The sequence below is a fragment of the Protomyctophum parallelum genome, assembly GCF_964188405.1.
Source record: "Protomyctophum parallelum genome assembly, chromosome: 22".
NCBI classification, from domain to species: Eukaryota; Metazoa; Chordata; class Actinopteri; order Myctophiformes; family Myctophidae; genus Protomyctophum; species Protomyctophum parallelum.
In genome coordinates this window covers 3,814,847-3,838,279 of record NC_139714.1, presented here as the reverse complement: position 1 = coordinate 3,838,279, position 23,433 = coordinate 3,814,847, and the positions used below count along the sequence as shown (strand labels likewise).

Below are 23,433 nucleotides of genomic sequence, written 5' to 3'. Positions count from 1 at the left end.
CGAAAGCCATACAACCGCTTGTAGTCCAAAATGTTATATCAAACCATGTGACTTCCATTGGAAATGCATTGGGGCGGCCATGACACTTACATCTTGCTTACATCTAGCATGCATCAATGTTGTAAGACCGAAAGGTGTGAGTGAGGCCTGAGAGTGTACAGATGGAACAACAGGGACCCGTTAGCAGTGTTGGGAAAAGTAATCACATGTTGTACTTAAGTAAAAGTATCAATATTGCAACGTAGAAATACTTCGTTACAAGTACAATTTCAAATTTTCAAATGTATGATTTTTTTTTGAAAATTGCAGATCTACAAGCTCCCAAGGCATCGCAATTTGACACATTGTGAGCTTGTAGATCGGTTTTTTTCAAAATGAAGTGGATAATGTATGATTTGTCATAATAATAATAAAAATCTGCAAAGTAAGTGGTAACTAAGTTTTCAAATACATGTAGTGGAGTAAAAGTACAATATTTGGATCTGAGATGCAGTGGAGTAGAAGTAGTAGAAGTACTGGAAATTGGAAATGCTCAAGTAAAAAGTAAATTACAAATTACTTGAGTAAATGTACTTAGTTACTTTAAACCACTGCCTGTTACGGTAAATGGATTCTAAATTAATTAAAACAAAGGAATTTACTGTGTGGGTGCAAAAATAGTTATTGTTAGAGGTCACATGCAGTGTTATGTGTCTTTGGAGAGTGTTGCTAGGATAACATTTAGAAAGTTACTGTAAGTTGCAATTAAGTAGGTTTTTATGAGGCTATCAAGCTGACCATAATGCCTTTCTTAATTACAGCACACAGTCACTGGATAGGAGTTCAATTTACAGCTCTTGAAGCCAATGGTTTGGTTATTGTGGTAAAAATATAGACCACTGATTTGGTTACCTCTTATGTTATACAGTATGTCCCGTCAGTGGGAAACAATAAGGGGTCACCACGGGGCTGTGCATTTCAGTGAGTTCAGAAAACAGAATTAGCTAAATGCATATTTAGAATCTTCAAGTCTGTAGCCTACTGTATAATCTCACTCCCAACTCATCACATACTGCTATCGCTTTTAAACATTCGGGGTAGTGGTAGTCAACACCATTAACAACCTGAACGCTAGTGTCCCAATTCCAGCTGCAAAAACAGCCGATCTACAAGTCCACAACGTGTTGCAACGTGGCGCGTTGTGAGCTTGTAGATTTGGTGGACCAAAATATTACAGGATTTACAGGTAAAAAGCAGTGGACCAAGTATAGACCCTTTGCCTTCGGGCAAACTGGTCAAGGTAGGGTTTAAATGGTTAAATACATTGATAATTAATTGAAAATTAAAACATAATCAAAACAGAAGTCAGGATAGGAGGCCCCGTGAGGAGCCCCCGAGCAAGGTACATAATTGCCTGATCGCACATATTTGAGAAAATAACAATAATTGTTTGCATAATTGTCATAATCAAATTAAAGTGTCATACATTTTCAAACATTTTCCAAAAATGAGCAGAAATAGTAGATCTCCAAGCTCACAATGTATCATATCACAATGTGTTGAATGAATAGTTATTACATATGTCTGGGTTTTCTTTGTCATCGTGCCTTTCTCTACAATGCCCAAAAGCCAAACAGAAACATAATTGTATTATGTTGTTCCAATGTGCAATGCCAAAAACACAATTCAATCGTTCGTCAGAACTATTTGTGGGGCAAATAATCTTGACAGCTCTAGCGGGTGCCTGCGGCGGACGGTGTGATATGTCTCTTTCTGCTGGCTCAGCAGCATTCGAGCTGCACACCGATTAACGACAGAAAATAGTAAATAACTATATCCCTCCTCGTCATCATGGGATTCAAATGGTGTATAGAGTTCACTGTTTGTACCGTTCACGTCTGTATAGGGGGGAGCATAGTGACGTGATCGGTAGGATTTTGGCTTATTTGGGCGCCATCTTTCTGCCTACATGTAGGCTAGTAGGATGCTAGGCTACTTGGCTGCCAGTCTGTAGTTCATAAGTTTGCTTGTCAGTGACGCTGGTGTGTACACTGTCACTGCAGTACACCATCTTCCATCTCTCTACTATCTTTGTCATGTCAACTCCTCTACTCTATGGCTCTGGATTGACGGTGGTATTATTATTCACAAAAATGTTCTGGTGTTCTGATCTGATAGCCGCCTCCCCAGTCCCCGCCCCTCACTTCAAAACAGTTCTCAATCTTTACATCTTACTTGGGGCGGCGGCAGTGGCGGCGGGGGCGGTGGCTCAGGGGTAGAGTGCCTGGATGGGAACCGTAAGGTTGCCAGTTCGAACCCGGGCTCCCCCAGAGTTACTGTCGAAGTGTCCTTGAGCAAGACACTGAACCCCTAATTGCTCCCGATGTGCTAGTTGGTGCCTTGCATGGTTTCCGCTGCACCAAATGCACCATTTACCATTTACTTGACGAGTAAGTGGACATATCCTTACGGGACCAGGGAGAGGGGGAAAAACACCAAGAGAGTGATGAGTGACCAGTCAAACATGTGTTCTCTCCGCAGTAAATAAATAATATCTGTCTGTATGCGATCTGACCATTATTATTTGTATTACACTGTCATGCTCGTTTGAGGACAGGTAGATGTTATGATTATATACTAAGTACTGGACCCTCGTCTGGTTCTGGTGTCTGACAACCTTATTGACCCTTCCATGGTTCGGACAGACGGACATACGGGCAGGCCTGCTCCGGGAGAACAAATTAACATGACACAAAGACTTGGTCACATTAATACATTCACACAGTTTATTACACATACAGAATCATATATAGCTTGGATACTTCATGTCCTAATGACGTCACTGACTAGACATCACAATCACTGCCTGCAGCACGCGGCCTTCAGCGTGCCCTAACACAGCTCTAAAGTATGTTACAGTTCAGGCAGTGCACCATACATATAAGTACATGCATATTCATGTACAAGTACCAAGTATCAGTACACAGCATGTTGTATATTACAACAGTAGCATAGCATAGGCCTACATGTGTTTGGGAATGTTGCTGAAGGTTATGTTATTTTGTCAGCTGACACCCAAATCAAAGAAACCATACAGCGTGTATTTAATTATTTGATATCGCCGACAGTCAACGCACTGCAAGGCTACAATGGAAGCATAAATCTAACGGCCCGCGGTGGAATGGACAAGTTAAAGTATAAAAACGGACAGGGCAGACCCAAATACTGTTGTGGATCAAGGTTATGTTATTTTGTCATCTGACAACCAAACCATAGTGTTTATTTAATTACAATCTACATCTACATACAATGGTATATGTCTCCACAGTGAGGCTGGAAAATATTGCCTACTATAGCTAAGGTTGGGCGATATGCCAATTTTTTTCAACCGCCCATCGTCTGACAAATATTTGCCGATTAACGATGTATTCGTGTCATAAAAGTAAAGTGAGAACAGCTCACTGCAGGTCGCAAAAAAGCCAGATCTACAAGCTCTCAAGGCGCCGCGTCCTGCCTGTTTTTGCAGCTCCGTTCGCTAGGCGTTGAGAGCTTGTAGATCAGTCTGTTTCTGCAGACTGCAGCGCAGCTGCGCAGCCAGGGTAACTTGCTCCCTTGCCTCCCCGCACCGGCGGTCCGTCGGAGGCTCGGAGCGGAGCAGCGGAGCCCACAAGCTGCTGCGGCCGGGCTGCTGCTGATCTACAAGCTCTCAAGGCATCGTGTCCTGCCTGTTTTTGCAGTGCCGTTCACTACGCGTTGAGAGCTTGTAGATCTGTCTATTTTTGCAGCGCGGGGTTCGTTCACGTTGTCAATAAAAATAACTTAGATTACAGGCGGATATGAAGTTCAATCAGTGGGTTGCAGCCATAGACTGTAAAAAATATGGACAAAGCGTTCGCCGGGTCTAACATGAACGTAAAATGAAGCCTGTAATAATATGGTAATTCCTGATGTAAGTCGCCATCTTTCTAGATCCGTTTGGTACCAGCTGGCCATTGGCTGGCTCCGTTTTGGACCAGCTGGCCATTGGCTGCCCAGACAACGAGGCGGGACTTCCCCCCTTCTTCTCCATTGGTTTTTATTTTGACTCGAGTGGGAGGGGAATCCCGATCATAGACTGTAACGGTAGCCACGCCCCTCAGAACATACGCGATGGTTTTTTTTCTTTATGGTAATTTTTTTAATTAATGGGACCATAATTTTCCAAAAAGAATATTATGACATTAGAAATGAGACTTTAAACTAGTGACTGGAAGAAGAAAGTATTCATGACCATGTTTATTAAGGTAATACAGTCTAGGTGAAGTTGGGCCAAAATACATGGGCCTCTATGGAGCTATGGGGCTTTTTGGGTCCAGTCCAGCGCCACAACAGGCCATTATATGAACTACCGATTTCAAATGAGGCTTCACGAAATATCTGGCTGACTGCCCCCCTGGTTGCAGCACGAGTAGGGGCTACACGCTAAGCTAACGCTAAGCTAACGAACGATCCCCGAGCCTATACACTAACACTAGTAGACAGTTTTTTTATTTTCCCCCCCGACTTCACGGGTGAGGCATTGGGATTGTGATGAGACACGAGACAGCAGTGTGCATTCTGTTGTGACTGTATATTATTAAACTGCATGGGTCTGGACTCCGGAGCTTAAACAACATGTAGGCTACAGCCTCCCTCAGCTCCCAGGCTCCCAGCCTTTACTCTGGCTGGCGGCTGCCGTAAGTGCCGTGCCCCGGTGCTGCTGAGTGCGGGGACTGTGGGAGCATACATTATAACGGGAGGAGGTGATTTCCACCTGGCCGCTGTTACTACTTTGCTAGGCCAAATTGATTCACATGTTGCTCACACTTTACAGGTTAATTGGGCTAAATCGTCCCGAGAAATCGCCTAATAAAAATATTCGGCGATTGGATTCGTATATTCGCGATTGACGATGTATTCGTATCGTCACCCAACCCTAACTATAGCCTACTGGTACGCAGAAAAATGGCAACCAGAATAGTGAAACATGAGTGAAACTCCTCCCTATGCACTGGCTCTATAGTAGGTGACTTGGGAGAGAGATTATGTTGGAGAAGTCCGAACTGAAATAGGTCTATAAATATGAAAACAATGTCTAGTAGACAAACAAGACAAGACATCAAGTCCTAGTCCTTGGTTCAATCCTCAGATTCTGAGAGAGAGAGAGAGAGAGAGGCAGACTTCATCTTGTAAAGTCTGTATGTCTTTTAAATAAAAATGAAGACATTTTGAATGATCTCACTATTTCCTGCAGCCATTGCAAATATACAATTGCTGTGAGCCATTTCATCATTTCATATGAGGTCATGACGTGTAGCGTGTGTTCACATTAGAATACAAAGCATATACTGTCTATACAGTACATGTGTCACATATTTCCCAACATACTGTGTATGTACGGGCTGACGGAAAGTGTTTCGGATCGATGTAGTTACTTCAAGACACCTTGTCCCGTTTCCAGAGTAAAGGTGTCTCACATCAGTGTCCCAATCATCAGAGAGATGAAAAGTGCTTATCATCAGGTCTTATTGTTATATAAGGAGGTGTAATTCTTTCAAAGAAGTGTACAGTATTTGTTAAAATGTTTTTATGTGGGCACGCCCACCAGTTCATTAAGTATGCCTGGTTTGCCTGGTGGGTGGTGATCTTAGAGTATATATTAATAGAGACGGCATCCGAGTTCTCCTTCCATCCACTTGCATTAAGTTGCTAAAATTCGGCCACTATGTCCATTTCGCCTCAGGGTTTCCTCCGGGTGCCGTCTCTATTCATATATACTCTAAGGTGGTGATGGGTGGTGATCCACCTGAACTGAAGCCGCACCCACAACTGCAGTTGTATGATAAAGGAGGGGTTAGGGGAGGGGCTGATAGTGTGGTGTCACTATATTACTGTTTATTTATACACCATTGCACATAAAAACGATGAAGTCTAATGAAGTACTGTCACCTCATAGACACATGAAAAACTGGAAAAATTGTGGCACTCCATCTTTAAATGGCCTTAGAGACTACAGACTGCTCCAATGAGTGAGTGAGTAAGTGAGTGAGTGAGTGAGTGAGTGACTGAGTGACTGGTATACTAAGATGCTACGGGTGTCCTGTCATTCATTCAATATCACCTTCCAGTTGGAATCTTTAAATTTGATCAATTTCTTTGTCTTTTCTACCATAAGCATAAAAATGGAGTCACGACTGCATCTCAAGTGTTCCCAGGTGGTCATATACTCCTAACTGAAGGAGCATGGGTTCTGGGGTAAGATAATAAATCACTCAATTTCATTCATATGGAAGGATATTGGAGAGGGTGAAAAGAAAGCATGGCCCCTGAGTCACCACTGATTTATAGGTTTCTCATTTATTTATAAGTGTTGCCATGGGAACATTTAGCTAGAAGAGAGAAACTGATATCTCATAGAAGGGACCCCTGCTCGTCACGAATCAGTTCATTCATACACAGAGATATGAGAAATGTCTATACTGCTGGTCCAGGATCAGTTCTGAAGATATATACAGATATGAGATATGTCTACTGCTGGTACAGAAGAAGATACACAGAGGTACAGTACAATATTCTTCCACTGTTGGTCCAGCATCAGTTCTTAAAAGGGCACTTTGACGATTTTGCACCCAAATTCCATTTAGTTGAGAACATAATAAACATAATAACATAATTTGTATTTATTTGAAACATTATTTTCGCCATGATCACTTCCCAGAACACGGTGCATTCTTTCACTGCAAATGGACTACAGCCCATGTTTCCTGTAGTTCCAGTCAGACTACATGGCCCCTCCGGCTGATCAAACAACACAGGGGGGGAAATAAACACACACCGACCAACTTCAGGTTTATTATGTCCTCGACTTCATTAAAACAGAATTTGGATGCAAAATAGGCAACGTATCCCCTTCAACACTTGAGTGTCTGTGAGGTCTTTCTGACCCATTTTGAGATTTGAAGTTGATTATTTTTGCCCGTGACGCTCTCAGAAGGTTAACCTTCCATAAATCTTTCTAAATATTTGATTCAAATCTGTTTTTTTTGTTTTCATCTGAAACATTTTCTAAATATGAATTTAAGCATACGGTACTTATATACTGTACCATCTCTGCATATTCGTTTTCGGTCAAAATGACCCCTGTCCCCCTTCCTCCCCCACTGGAGTGGACTTCACACCTCCAGACAGCCCATTGTTCAATTTAAAAGACAATGGGCCTGATTCTTCAAAAACGAAATGCGCCAGAGTGTAACGGTGGCGGAAACAGATATCGTATTTATCCGTCCGATCAAGCTACGTTGAGATGACGTGCTATTCAGAGAGTGGTGTGTACCACAGGTACGCAGGCCTATCGCAGGTGTATGTCATACTGAAAGCAGCGGGTGTAAAGTGATCTGAAAAGCACCCGACAACCTCATCTGCATTGATCCACGCCCCATATCGCACCATAAAAGGCTTCAAGCATGACTCAGCAGACAGCAGTTTGTCTGAGATCCGTCTGTCAAAAAAATCACAGCCGCGGTCACTGCTATGAATATAGCCCGCTCTCTATTAATTTAATAATTCTACACATGTAGGAGCAGGACATTAGGGCTTTTATGTTATGTCGTTTTTGCACCATTGTATATTACCACTGTAGGCTACTATATATGTACAAACTGACATCAATCCATCAAAGGACACCAAAGGAAATAAAAAGATTTCCAAGCTTACAACGGTGCGTGCTCCGCTGAAGCAATATAATTATAATTTATTTAATTAAGTTCGGGACCAAGGCGGGTGCTCACTCACACATTTGCAGAGGTAAAACATATCCGATATTTAAAATATCGGATATATGTCAATGCAAAAGTCATCTTTTGAGAGAGAGCTAGAGAGAGAGAGAGAGGGAGGGGGGCATGGGCCCTCGACACTGTTTGCGCGATAAAGAACAGTAGCCTATACATTCATAAGTGAATAATTATAGGCCTATAGGCCTACCTCGTAGGCCTGGGCTGGGATCCTCTTGTCTGGAGAAATTATAATCCAGTGAGTTTATCCAGTGAGTTAAACTATTCTGTGTGTGGCATCCATGCATGTGATCAATATCAATATACATTATTATAAAGTCTGTCCGTCATGTTTGTGAACAAGCGTGAGTGGAGGTGAGCTGGCTTAAAAATATGATATGACTGGCCGACTTTCAAACACTTGATGCCATTCATTAGGCTAATGTGGTCTTCTATTTTTTATATAGGGCTATATAACCCTATTCATTTTCCAATGTGAATCGGATCGGCAGCACGCTGCTGTCTGCCCCCCCCCTTCCCACACACACACACACACACACACACACACACACACACACACACACACACACACCGACAGTGAACTCAAGGAGCTCCGTAACAAAACAATTTCAATAGGCCTGCCGCCTACTGCAGGCATTACTACACTAAACAACGTTGGATTCGTACAGTGCAGAATGCAGATAAGCCTATGTTCTTGTGAGTTTGTTTTTTAACATGCAGCGCGAGTCCGCGAGAGCCGATCTACAAGCTCACAACCGGTGCACTTCGAGTAGAAGGCTGCCGAGTGAGCAGCCCCAATCGCGCATGATAGAAATATCCTAATTCATGCATTTAGCCCGGCATACAAGTGCACTCGGCTTTTATATATATATATATATATATATATATATATATATAGGCTATCATTTCTTTATGTGCTGATCGACCAATATGTTGGGGACACATGCCTACATATTTTATCTGAGATTTGGGAACAATTTATTGATTCAGCATGAAGACTAAAGCCTTCTGAATAAATCTATACGCAAGTGTATGCTTGCGTAGATTTCTCCGCCACCTAAAGAGGTCCCGTAGGATTTGGCGGAGTTTCCGACAAACCTACGTGAGCGTCAAGTTCACGGTAATTTCCATGAATTCCAAATTAATGTGGGAAATCCACGTAAATGCCTTTACGCTGATATATTGACGTGACGCTAGCGGAAACGCGTTGAAGAATCAGGCCCAATGGCTTTGCCTCTGAGATTTAGTGGAAGTATCAAAAAGGAAATACTCAAGCAAAGCAGTCAAATTGTACTTATGCACAGTACTTGAGTAAATGTACTTGTTACTTTCCTCCACTGATAAAGTATACTATAGTTCTCAGTTGATCAATTCCTATTTCCGATTTTTCTTTTATTGGCTCGGCGTCAAAACCCTCTAATGTGATGGGGGTCTGGTGTGTAATGGGGGTGGGGGGTTGCAGAATGAAGCACATCAGTGTTTGAGTATACTGGCACACATCCCATCATCTCTACCCAGCTCAGCTCCGCAATGACAAGACCAGTCTACTTACATGTATTGCCCCCATGTGGTCAATAATGGAAGGGCAGCATTCTCTCTCAAATGACATCCACAGTAAGTCAGACCTTCTCCAATGTCTGTATCTCTCTCTCTCTCTCTCTCTCACTCTCTCTCTCTGTTTCTCTCTCTCCCCATGTGTCTCTGTCTCTGGGCTTATAGCCAATGCGTGCATGCGTATGTGTGTGCGTGCGTGCATGCGTGCGCGTATACGTACAAGCGTGCACACACAGTCCTCCTGTGTGTTTGCGTGTTGTATTTTAGTCGCTTGATGCTTGAAGTTTCTGGTCTTGTGACACTTGTAAACCATATGGTAACCTGAGCTCTCTCGGCGTGTCATAAATGTAGGGCAGTAGGACCAGCAGTACACGGCAGTCTGCCGACAGCATCAAAGTTCTACATCATAATGCTGTAATCTTCATAAATTATATTAATAACAACAATCAACGACAGACAGACTCATCTTCAAAGATTGAATTCACATGCTTTTAGAGGTAGGCATACTGTCCTGCGTGGGGGAGCTGTACACCTGCTTGCATATGCATACACCTGTTTGTGCATGTGTATGTGTATGTGTGTGCGTGTGCACGTGCGTGCGTGTGCATGTGCATGCGTGTGCATGCGTGTGCGTGTGTGCGTGCATGCATGCATGCGAGCGTGCTGGCCTGCACAGGGATGAGCCTGCATGTGTTTTTTTAACACTGTGCTATAGCACATGTCCACACGGTCAGAACAGAAGGTTCTGTCTTGGGTTAGGTAGCGTCTGAGGTTTTATTACAAGTCTCTATGTGTCTGTGCCAACAAGCCCAAAAATATCTCTTATGCATCTAATACTGTATGTCTGTTGCTCTATGTACCAGTGAAATTTAACCCTAAGTCAGCAAGATTCCAAGCCTGAACCAAACAATTACTGGAAGGGTTTTAGTTTTTGTTAGCTTAAAGGACAACTTTAGTTTTTTTCAACCAAGGTTCATGTTTTAGGTTGTTATTAGAGAAAGTAAAAGGTGAGTGTTATTTCTTTTCCATTTGCTGCATTTCCATTTGCTGCCGTTTTGTACAGGGGGGCGGGGGCATTCGAGCATGGTGCTAAATATGTATTTCTTTACAGAATATTATGGAGATTTATTTTTTTATAATTTACTATAGCCCTAATAAACCCCAGGAAATTACATCTGGCCACAAAAAAATAACAGTATCTACTGAATGAATGTGAAGGTAGCCTACTGGGGGGAAGCCACACTGTGGGGTCGATTTAGGACTTCTATTTTACTTACTTCTATATTACTAATCTAATTACAGTATTATGATCTGGGGGCGTGTAGTATGTCATATTGCAATTTTGGGCATGTTAAGAAGCGCTTTTGACACCCCGCGGAGTGCGCAAAACGGCCTTGAATTAGTCATGGGTGTGTTTAAGGCGTGTTTGAGACGTACCCAATCAACATGTCCGTACTATTCTCTTTACCAGTCAGCTGATGTCACATACGGAATGCGCACTTTGGGGATCGTGGTATGACATTTCTTCAGGCTGGCACCATAGAAGACATGACATGCCTTTGTCACATTTGGGTTAATTATTCCTATTGCACTGCATGCTGTCACCTTTATGCCTCAAAAGAACAGACCCATCTTTCAGATCGGAATGGAATTGCGAGTAGATAGCAGCATATTGGCAAATTGGCAATTCATTAATTAATTCGATAACGATAGAACCATGTACCATACAGCGAATGAAAGCAAGATTCCTAAGGAATATGGAGATTTTTACATTTAATAAAACGGTTGAGAAATGAGAGAACCATGAGTGTTTATAGGCTAATATCAACGTTTTTTTATGAAAGACCAAACGGGCTGTGAACTTGAAGAGCTCAATCACCATCCCGACACGGAAGAAATATAGCCTAGTGCATGCATGTATATGCACTGTTGCACTTGCACACAGTAGCCTACACACGCTCTTTATTTGTTTCTATTGAAAAACACCAGTAAAATAACGTTTATTATATTTTATTTCATTCAAGTCACGACGAAGGAATGAGTTGAATGCGTGCTGCGTAATGCTGTGGCCCCGATGGTATGGTCTTCGCTGAGTTCGCTCGTAGCATTTTATTGAAGAAGACTTGAATCGGGTGTGATACAGCATATGAAAGCACATTTCCAACGGATTATGGAGATGTTTTTATTTATTTTTAAGGTTGAGAAATGAAAGAATTATGGCCGTTTCTAATCTCAACATTTTTTTTAAAAAGACGCAAAACTGCCATGTCTCATAGAAACAAGTAAATAGGTCTATAAAAATAAGCGCATATAACAGGGGTCTGTAACCTATTTTAAATGAAGTGCCATGTTTTTATTTTCTAAATAGTGAGTCTGCCATATCCAGATTAATTTGAATGACACCACATTAAAATAAAAAAACATATTTTGATTGTCCACAAATATAAAGTTCTTCCTTCTTTTTAAATATGTTCTTGCACATTGTTATAATGATCATTATATATCCCCCTGCAGTCAGAGTTCATAGTTTTAATGAATGAATGTGATGCATTGTGAGCTGGTATAGATCTGCTATTTTCAAAAGTAATCTTTTTATTTAATTTTTGGATTAGCTGTCCTTAGTTGGGCAAATGCATTCATCTGGGGATCATTGACATCGGAATGTGCTGTGTGAGGATCACTGGTTTAAACAACATTAGGAGAAAAGCCCAAATAACCACTTTAGAAACAAGAAAAACAACTACACAGAAAGCAACTTTACAGAAAAATAAACCGCTTATAATAAACAGACATGGCAACACTCTACCAGCTTCCCAGAGCCGCTCAAGTGTCAAATCAAACAGTGCTTTTTGCGTTTATGAGGTGGTCAGACCCACGTCTAATCGTTATGCGCTGAGTGTCTTTAGGTCAAGGGGCTTAATAGCAAATTGCGCAAAGCGAAAATAATTAACATATGGACACTCCCACAATGCTAAAATATTCAGGACCGCGGTAAGCCATAATGTGTGTGCGTTCAACACGGGTCAGTGCGTTCAACACGGGCCGATATGCCTTTCATAATACGAATGTGCGCAGAGCGAGGCCAATTTATGTATTTCCATTGGTAAAACGCACCTTCAAAATCTACCCATGTGTGTCATAGGCTCAATGTCAGTTTGACACATTCAGTAGATCTCGTGATGTTTTGTGGCCAGATGAAATTTCCAGGGGTTTATTAGGACTATAGTAAATAATTAAAAAAGAAATCGCTATAAAATGTTGTAAAAAAATACATATTTAGCCCCATGCTCGAATGCCCCCGCCCCCCTGTCAAAAACAGCTAAAATCCCTAAAACGAAAGAAAGCAGCAAATGAAAAAAAAAGAACACTCATCTTTTAGTTTGTCAATAACAACCTAAAACATGAACCTTGGTTGAAAAAAACTAAAGTTGTCCTTTAAGATTTTGTGAAAGAATGACCCCCCCCCCACCCCCCATTTCCAATAAACCAAACCTACATGTCAATACATTGCCAAAATGCCACAGAATTTCATTTAACCATTCTGATAAATGTGGTTCTGCAACAGTTACTTGACACTACTATAATATTCCAGGGTGAACTTAAAGCTGAGTAGTAGGACCTATAGAGCCCCGGGGGACCTATACTGTGAGGTTTAAGTTGTTAAGCACCGGTACATACTCTGTCCGAACATCCAGACTTTGTTTCGCTGCAAAGGCAATAACTACAAAATTTGATGTTCTGATCATCAAAAGAAAGTTCGGCCAGTGTGATTGGTCAGAAGTTGGTCAGTCGATGGTGGGCGTGATGTATTTATTTTTGAGTGGTGCAACCACTCCAAGGAACAGCAATGTCTGTGTTGTTCACCTATGTGTTGGTTAATGAGCACCAGTATATGACTAATAGTACTAGTACTAAGTACCAGTAGGGGCGCTGTTGTGCCAGAAACAGAGAGAGGGATAGTGCTGCACTGTTGCCTGCTAATGAGAGGGAGAGAGAGAGAGAGAGAGAGAGGTGGTGGGGGGGGGGGGGGGGGGGTTGCACCACTCAGTTCACATGGTTGTGATTTTGTTACCATATTCAGCCCAAGGCGTCCTTCTGCCAGCGGTGAAAGCAGCGATAGTTTTAAAGAGACAAGGAGAACTTTGTACAGTTTGATAGAATTTGTACAAAGTTTTAATGGAATGGGAAACGGGCTCGGATGCGACTAGCCAGACTTCAGCTCCCGGTGGAAAAAGGAGGGCTGGGACTTCCGAATTTATTGTTCTATCACTACGCCTTTAGTACAAGACACATGGCTCATTGGGTTCTCCCCCCTGAGAGAGCACCGCCCTGGTATCAGATCGAACAATTGGCTCTTTCCCCTCTCCCTCCTCTTATCGGTTTATCCACAAAAAGGTCTCCCCAGGCTCAAGCGCACCCTGTCATTTCCCATTTACAAGAAACATGGAAAACAATTTGTCGAATTTTCAAAATAAACCCATACCTCAGCTCAGAATCAAGTATTTGGCGGAATCCTAAATTGCATATACTCCATTTGTATGGAAGGGATGGGTGAATAAGGGAATTCTTACTTTGGGCCACTTATACAATGAAGAGACTTTAAAATCGTTTGATGACCTTGTTACAGAATTTGACCTACCCAGATCTACATTCTGGCAATACTTGCAATTAAGGCACTTACTATGTGGAATATTTGGTTCACCCGGAACTCCGCCTCAGCATTCTGAGTTGTTGCATGGCATCACCATGGTGTTTGGTACAGGTCACGAGGCCTCATTTTACTATTCTAACATCTTCATTGAAAACGCCAGGTTACCTGGCGTGTCAAAAACTGTGTGGGAGAGGGATTTGAATATTGATATTGAAGAGGAGGAGTGGGATGAAATCTGCAGAAATTCAACAAAAATGTCTAAAGATACCAGAATCAAATTGATTCAATTTAAAATTCTCAACCGCTTCTATTGGACACCCTCACGGTTGCACAGACTGGGTCTTAAGGACACAGCTGAGTGCTGGAAGTGCAAGGATCCATCTTCGGTGGGCACCCTGGTTCACGCTTTGTGGGACTGTCCTGTAATTGAGAGGTATTGGAAACAAATTCATAATTGTATCTTAGAAATGACAACGGTTGATTTTCCCTTCTGCCCTAGGCTTTACATACTGGGTGACCCAAAGCAGGTTGCTCACTGCGATTATGTAGATTTCATCCTCACGGGTATCATGATTGGTAGACAGGTGCTGATGAGGGGTCCCTCGTTTCATGACTGGTTTGTGGAGTTAGGCAAGGTTGCAGCATACGAAGAAATGGCATATAGGAGGTCCGACAGACGGGACAAATATATACGGAAATGGGGAGGATACATAATGCATATTGCTGTCAATCCCATTGTGGTGTTAGCGCAACGTCTCTTTTTCTCTCTTGTTTTCCGTGAATGCAGTGTGAATTGATATTACCTAATGTGTAATGGCATTTATTTTTCCCTTTTTTATTGTTAATTTGTTTTATTATTATTTTATTGTATTGTATTGTATTGTCTGTATTGTTTTATCTTTTCTGTAAAGGTTTCGTTGTGTAATGTATTTGTTATTTTCTTGTCTAGTTTTGTTTTGTTTGTTGCCTTAATTGTTTGTGAAACTAAATTGAAAAAGCAATACAAATTGGAATCATAAAAAAAAGAGACGAGGAGAGGTATAGTCTCGCGGGCGTAATTCCCAGCGATCATAACTTTAGGGCCTATACCCTACAACATGACATAAGATATCATCCGCTCCCGACCGGATCACACAGCGATTTAGTAACACAGACCCTGGTCTGTGTTACTAAATCGCTGAGGTGGAAAGCCTGGTGCCGAGCACATTACTGAATAGGCGGGGTCTGCCGTTCAGAACTCACGAGGATTCGGTGGCAGAACTTATTACTTTAATTAATTTTTAACTTGCTTTGGATAGGCAAGAATTGTGTACTCTTTTATTATAGGGCCCCAGCTCATGACATAATGTTCCAGTGCTCCAGTTTCATGAGGTATTGTATGGTGTTATACCGTAATAGTAAAACAGAGGGAAAAGGGAAAACAATGTTGAAAGCCAATGTCTGCAGTTTGGTTTCATGGAAAGGATGTGACAGCATAAGACGGGAAACAGTGACTAAGCAAAATGTCTGCTTTCCAGCCTCCAGAACAGTCTTGAATAGGCACGCTCTGGATTCAGACGAAAACACTGCCAGTAATAGACTTGAAAACACTTCAACCGCAAAGAAATAAACATTTTGGACAGATCGCCGATGAGGTACACCAACAAGGACTGGATCTGGGCCATTGTTTCAGTACGTCTGGCATCATCAGTTTTTGAGTTTGCTTTGAGAGGGGACGCAACAGTCTATAAACACAACACGAGATATCTGTCTAAACACCTGAGCGTGACCAGAGCGCTCTGTCTTCTGGTCTGTGGAATGTAAAATAAGAGCACTGTTTACCTATAATGTGTTGTTTTTTACTGTGAACCTTATTGGTCCCATAGTTATCAGGTTAAAGGAATATAAAACACCCTGCTCAAAACTTGAATGCTCATCAGGATGCCACACTTTCTCTCTACTCACTTTGCTGCGAAATCATCGATAGGCAGGGTTGGCGATTTTAAACAAGATTTCAAACTTTTCTTCTTTCTTTGTTTTACTTTTTATTAAGGCAAGAACAATGGCTTCTATTTTTATTTTATTTTTAGATTTGTTTATTTAGACGGGACAATGCATATTAACCGTATCTGTGCCAAACGTTGTATATCTCGTGAAAATGTATATAATTAAAGGTCACATCCACGAGAAACACGAGATTTGCCCTACCTGGGCCCTCATCAAACCCTGCACAATCAAGACACTGCCCCGCTGCCCCCTTAGATCTCCATATATGGAGCTGACCTGTTCTGACATTCCATATATGTTGATCTGACCTCATCAAACCCTGTACACTCAAGACACGCTCCATACATGGCCAGTACAGAATTCATTCCATATGTTGATCTGACCCCCCATGCCAAAGCCCCAGCGCTCGCCCAGCAGTCTGCTGTCACCCGGGCGAGGAAAAAGGGTGAGGTCTCTTCTCGCCCTCAGGCACGCACGCGCACACACACGCGCACACGCACACGTGCACACGTGCACACACACACACACACACACACACACACACACACACACACACACACACACACACACACACACACACAAGATGCTCTGGACAAGAGTGTGCTAAATGCCTAAACTGTAAATTGTGTTATGGCCTAATTACCTGGGATAAATGAGCATGCCTGTCACAGACATGCGCAGAGCAAGTTCAGTCAGGAAACCTCAGTGCAGTCGCTCCCAGCCGTTAAGTGGGCCGCCTAAGCATCACGCTCTCATCCACATGATTCACTCAGCCAATCACACACTCACTCCATCTTCATACCGGCTACATAAACTGGAAGGTTTGCACTCTTCCTCCTGCTTGCTTGCTTGCTGCTGCTATATCTGCTGCGCTGCTGTATACAAACCTTGCTGCTCACCCTCCTCCACCCCAGCTACCACCTGCCGTTTTGGATCTACTGTTTAGGTACGGGGGATTCAGAGTCCCTATGACCGGGACTGATGCGCTTGATCTGAGTACCTAGAAAGCAGATCCAATTCATAGCCAAACCATAATAAACATATTGCTCATTTATATTCAATAAATCTATTCCATCCATTCTTGAGCCGTCCTGACTGAAGTAAATTGGAGCAGGGCCATGCAAGACCTTTAGACTCAGTTCAAAGAAGAACCGTAAAGCTAGACCTCCGGTCTGGCTCTAACAGGCTGGGTGGTGTGTGATAATTCAGTTGAAGTATTCCTTAGGTAAGGCGGCGGGCCCGGGAGAACAAGAACGCGACATATAGAGACATTATCACGCTGCACGTTCACAACGTTTATTACACAGTACAGGGAATACATACAGTGCTGGATAAATGACGTGACATATCAATGTGACAGTAATAATAAACAAGGCTGACCTCACTGGCAACAGATGCACCATATATCAATAAGAGAACATGCAAGATGTACTATCACATATAAAGTAGGCGACATAAACAAACACTTTATCTTGTATCCAGTGTTCATATTTTCAGAATATTTAGATTTAGTCTTAGTCTTTTGAATAACACACCGTTTAGTCTTAGTCCTATATATACTGTAGTCTTCTGAAAAACTTATTTTAGTCTTAACGTTAATTTAGCCAGAAAATATTTAGTCTTAGTCTTTTGAATGACACATCATTTAGTCTTAGTCCTATTTAGTCTTTTAGTGTTAGTCAACACAATTTACACTGCTTGTATCAAGTACATTGACCAGCACTGTATCTCGTATCAAGTACATAGACTCAGTTAGATGTGGACAAATCATAACACTGTATGCATGAGATTGATTGAAAATATTGTGCTTATGATCTTCAGGCGGTACTTGTCAACCTGTATGGTGTCCTACTGTACCTACCAGGGTCTAAATGTCTCAGTGGAAGATGAGAGACCACCCTAGATTGACATTAACATTACTCTACCAAACAGAAACAGAAATTTGTATTCAATACAATAAGTTCTGGGTTGCAGCTTTAAAATTGTTATGGAAATGCACAGTTAATGAGGAAGTTCCTCTATACTATACTATTACTGTATACAGAAAGGGGAATGAAACTTTTCTGATAAAGAAATTCGAAGGATACACTGATTTCTCAATGTTGGATAAAGATATTATAGTGTACAGCAGGAGGGAAGAAAACGTGTCTCATTTTTGAGACCATTTTGAGAAAGACATCTGGAGTTTGAATGTGAAGCACTTGGGCTCTGCACACATAAGAAGTGCATCCAAGATGGCTTCTAAGAATGGTATGTGTGAGCGGAGCAGGCTGGCCTGCGACCAATTGAATCCAGACGTCAATTCCCGACGCGCTCTGACAAAGTGATGGACGTACATAAACAAATAGGAGAACCATTTTGGCAGTCGTCTAACCCCTGACTGCAGTCCTCCGAGATTACAAACACACTGCACTAGTTGGTTAGTGTACACAACACAGTTCAGTACAGAGACAAAACAGAGACAAAACCTTGCAGTCAAGGATTTGGAAAAAAGGGATGAAGATGATGAGGCAGTCAGACTGTCTAACAGGAGTTGGATGATATACCGTCCAGACATACGGGATGCATCTGTCTTGCCATACCTTTCTGTACACTTAACCCATATACTCGGTGTGAGATGAATAGCCAAAATGGCGATCTACAGAAGACATCTTTGACATTTTGTACATTTTGTGAAAGCCCTAAATATGGATGCCATGCCAGTGGATAAAGATTCATGCCTGCCTTTGAGGACAGGGGAAACAGAATTGGCTTAGTTGTTGCGTCAAAAGTGTTATGTAAGTATTTTCTGGCCATCTCATAACCTTTCTGTCACATTTTCCGAGGCCTCGTTTACTGCTGCTGACATGACCACATGACCACAGTCCACACACAGTCTGCAGCTTTGGTTGTATTGGGAGGGGATGTTGAGGTAGCACGCATGCTGGGGGTAAAGCAGGTTCCCAGCATGCATTGTCACCCTACTGCACCTGCTCCTTGTTACCAACACGCCATACGTCCGTGGACGATGCTTCTCAGTCGCTCGCTTTGATGACATCTACTGTTTATACGTCGGTCGGCCTGCCTCACTCACTGCTGCTGTTGTTGAAGAAACCTCCCACCCGTTTACTCTAACCACCACCACCACCACCACCACCCCTTCCTCACACCCCCCCCTTTTCTTTTTCCTATTCTCTCTCAACTTCCACTCCCTCTGTCTCCCTCTCCCTCTGTCTTTTTTCTCCAGAGACTACTGGGTTTTGTGCACCACAGTGTTCCACCTGAAGAGAGAGAGCCCACAGGTAAGTTTGCATATTATGCAGCAGTTGATTTGTAATTTCCTGCACGATCACCCCCGCTTTATTTTGGCTTTTTCCGGCCGAGATTACCGCTGCTGGGCTGTGGGGCAGTGGCTGGGAGACAGGGCTAGAGCTTTCAGTGGAAATAAAAGCAAATCTGAGTGATGCCGTATTACGTCTGACAATGTTCATGCTGATGTAGGGAAATGCCGTTTTAATGGACTTATTGTGTGTACATTAAGGCATCCCTAGTTTACTCTGCTCAGACCATAGCATTTAAGATATCGGATATGATATGCTCAAATCACATTGACTGCATTTTTCAGACACCGAACCAAGGAATGATCTGTCGAGACTGGGGTGCATATTATGCATACGGTTTAAACATCTGCAATGCATTACTGCTGTTCATCTACACAGCTGCAGAGAGAGTTTATAAGACGATCGTTGTGCTGTGAGGGAATACAGTATTCAGTGTGCATGTTGTTTTACGTGCATGGATAGGTGTCGTCGAAACTACAGTTAGAATCAACAGGCGACCTGACATGAACTCACGGATGACTCTCAGCCTTATGCATAACTTTACTTCTGAAATATGCAGACTGCAGAGGTGGGAAGGAGTTTTGCATATGGGTCTGAATATTTGGTAGACGTGTAACGTGCTCTTAACACTACCTTGTTGCAGTAAATTCCTGTAGGTTTGGCTAAGTGACACTGTTGAATTTCTGTTGAATTTAAAAAAGATCCCTTACTCAATGTCTGTCTCCTTTCTTTCCAGCAGACATGTATCCTCTCCGTGTCACCTTGCTGGCTGCATTAGTCGGCCTGGTGTTGTGCCAATATGATTACGGCTATGACGACTACCAACCGGCATCGCAACAAGTGCCCTCGAGTCCCAAATGTAATCCGGAGTGTGACTGTCCATACAACTTCCCCACTGCCATGTACTGTGACAGCCGGAAGCTCACGGTTGTTCCCACTGTCCCTACGGGGATAAAGTACCTCTACCTGCAGAACAACCTGATCGAAGAGATCACACTGGGAGTGTTCGACAACGTCACTGCCGACCTCCGCTGGTTGGTGCTGGACAACAATCAGATCACCAACGCAAAAATTGCCAAGGGCACCATTGACAAGCTAAGCGGCCTGGAGAAGCTGTTCTTCAGCAACAACAAGCTCACAGAGCCGGTCATCCCTTCCTCGAAGGCCCTTGATGAGCTGAAGATGATGCACAACCAGCTCAAAAAATTCCCCTCTGGTCTCCTGAGTGACAAAGAGAACCTGACCGCTGTCAACCTCCAGTTCAACGAGCTGACGTCAGACGCCATCGGGGGGGCATTCAAGGGGCTCAAGAAGCTTCTGTCTTTGGACGTGAGCCACAACAAACTCAAGAAGCTGCCCGCCGGTGTTCCCAGTTCACTGGAGATCCTCTATGCCGACTACAATGATATAGACAGCATCGGAGCAGGCTACCTGAACAAACTGCCGGTCCTGCAGTATCTGAGGATCTCTCATAACAAGTTGGCGGACGGAGGCATCCCTGCTGGTGTCTTCAATGTGTCAACGCTGATTGAACTGGACTTGAGCTTCAACAAGCTGCAGACCATCCCTGAGATCAACGAGCAGTTGGAGCAGTACTACCTCCAGGCCAACGAAATCAACAGTAAGCAGCCATTGTGTCTGTCTTTATTTACACTAATACCTACACTAATACAATGTAAAATAGATGAATAGGTAGAGCGGTTGCCTGGGAAATAGATGGTCCCAGGTTCAAGCCCCAGCAATGTGTTGAAAGTAGCTTAACAGCTGACATGGAGACTCTGGCTTGGCCAGAGCCTCCAATGAACACAGTTATGGGAAGCCAGCAGTGAAGGGCGTTCTGTGTCACTACACTACTGACTCCTACAGGTTGGTAGGTCCGACATGCGGAAATCATCCGTCTCTCCCGACAATGCATTGGTCCGACATGGGTTGTGCCATGCTTGTGGTTAGGGTTAGGTTAGGGTTTTGAGTAGGGTGTCGGTCTAATGACAGTCGGACCAATAGTATGTCGGAACTAAAGCCTGTACCCGCTGGTGAAACTCCATCCTGTCAGGTGAGAAGTAGCTGGTGTATCGGAGGAGACGCGTGATTGTCTCCAACATGTCAGGGACTATATATACTGTATACTATATATATATATATATACAAAATCTGTCTTGGAAGAGCCACCCATCGACTAATCTAAGACACGGCAACCTTCCCCGTGTTTCTTCAATAGTCCGATCCAGAAGAACACAGTTTGCCGGCCAGCTGCTACAGAGCTGACAATGAGTTTATATCTTCCCTTCTTCTCTGGAGTCCTGCCTCAAAGCAGACCAGAGGTAGAAAACTGTCGTTCCCTGATGTCATCGCTAGGGACACATGCATCAGTAAGCAGGAACTGGGGATGGCAATGAAGGACCGGGAAGTCTGGCGTGTTATTGTGAAATCCACGATCTCGACCACGGTCGAAAAATGATGATGATGATATATACTGTTCATGGGGGGAATTGGCAATGACTACATTGGGGAGGAAATGGAAAGGGAAAGAAAACAAATGTGCTGATAAGTGCTTCTATTGTTGAATCAAACTACTTACCAATAATTTATTTTGCTCATTGCAGAGTTCGACCTGACCAGTTTCTGCAAGTTCATGGGACCTGTCAACTATTCCCGTCTCAAGCACTTACGCCTGGATGCTAACAATCTCACAGCGAGCAACATGCCTTCTGACACGGCCAACTGCCTGCGCCAAGCTTCGGATATCATGTTTGAATAAGGACATCCTTCAGCCCTATGTCAACATGGTCCTCAATCTTCTGTCACATAGCACAGTCCAACGCTGGGGACTTTGGATGCCCCAATACCCTTTATTACTTTGTCTTTATACACTTCATTGGCATGCAAAGTAGTATGCCAGTATGTTTGGGTATTTGTTGTGGGTATTGTGAGGGCCAGGGTGAGAATTTGAAGTCCACATGTCACATTAATATTCCTGATCGGAGCCATAAATAATAAACAGCTTGACAATCATCAAGCTAACCAATCATAAAAAGGAACAATATACTTGTGGGGGGGGGGGGGGGGGGGCATAAGGGCTATTTTTGTCAGATGAAAACAAAATATTAAAAATGACTAAAAAAAGGACAAATGCTTTTTTTAAATTAAAAGATAAACACACACTTTAAACATTCCAAAAAGATTTTCTTTAAATCATGTTGAATATTGACAGAATAAGAGTATACAGTAACAACTACTTGTGTTTCAGTTATAGCAGTCATTGTTTTATGTTTGAATGTTTTTGCATCATTTTAAATGAGTTTATACTAAAACTTCAGTTGCTGTGCAAAAGACCTGCAGGTAAGGAGAACGCTGTCCTCTGCTTTAGATGTATAGATTAAAATGGGAGGAATGATAACTTTAGTACTTTTTGGATCAAGCCATCAATGGAAAGAGTTTATACAACAATATAGAAAAATCATGTTTTGAACACTTTAATGAATAAAACATGTTATAAAGGAAAATACCAGTATTTTTTGTTTTAGTTTTTCTCATGTCACTCTATTCACACCAATGTCCATTGCTCAGATGATCCCTTCCAGCTCAGGACTCATTGATGGTGGATACCTAGTTGGGTGCCATGTCGCACACTGAAAATAGCTGATATACAAGTTCACAGTACAAATACATGAAAATAAACTGGTATTTTCCTTTGTTTGAATTTAAATGCTTCTCACACTGAATATCTCTGCTGAGCTGAATAATTTGAAAACAGAATTGAGTTTTGTTATTCTTTTTTGTAATACATATATGATGTAATACATAGCTATTCACTGTTATGCACACTGCTCAATTGTATGAACCTGTTGCATTTACTTGCATGCATCGAATGGCAACCATGTATGATAATAAACTACAGCTTTTTCAGTTATGGTGCGTTCATGGTTACCTTGTTTGCCATATTTGATGTATGTCTTATTCCAAGTCTAATACCAAGTCTGCCATCTTACTTAAAAGATGTTATTACAATATCACATTTTGGTTTGGTTACACTTTTCAGTATATCATGATTTATCTTTTCACCTATGACTCAGTAATTGCTGGTGAATTTACTGTGAGGACATAAAATACAGTTGAATAAACTACATTTCCAACA

The 23,433-nt window shown here is 42.4% G+C and overlaps 1 protein-coding gene across 3 annotated transcripts; it reads left to right on the top strand.

Annotated features, from left to right (window-relative positions):
• Positions 1-19,107: 19,107 nt before the first annotated feature.
• Positions 19,108-23,433, top strand: lum (lumican). Of its 3 annotated transcripts, none has more exons than XM_083757461.1 (3): positions 19,108-19,259; positions 20,038-20,919; positions 21,902-23,433. In XM_083757461.1, the coding sequence occupies exons 2-3, from the start codon at positions 20,040-20,042 to the stop codon at positions 22,054-22,056; spliced, it is 1,035 nt and encodes a 344-aa protein (XP_083613587.1). In that variant the 5' UTR covers positions 19,108-19,259; positions 20,038-20,039; the 3' UTR covers positions 22,057-23,433. The 3 variants fall into 3 exon arrangements, with proteins under 3 accessions (XP_083613587.1, XP_083613589.1, XP_083613588.1); XM_083757463.1 differs by having other exon boundaries at positions 19,122-19,259; positions 20,035-20,919; XM_083757462.1 differs by having other exon boundaries at positions 19,138-19,263.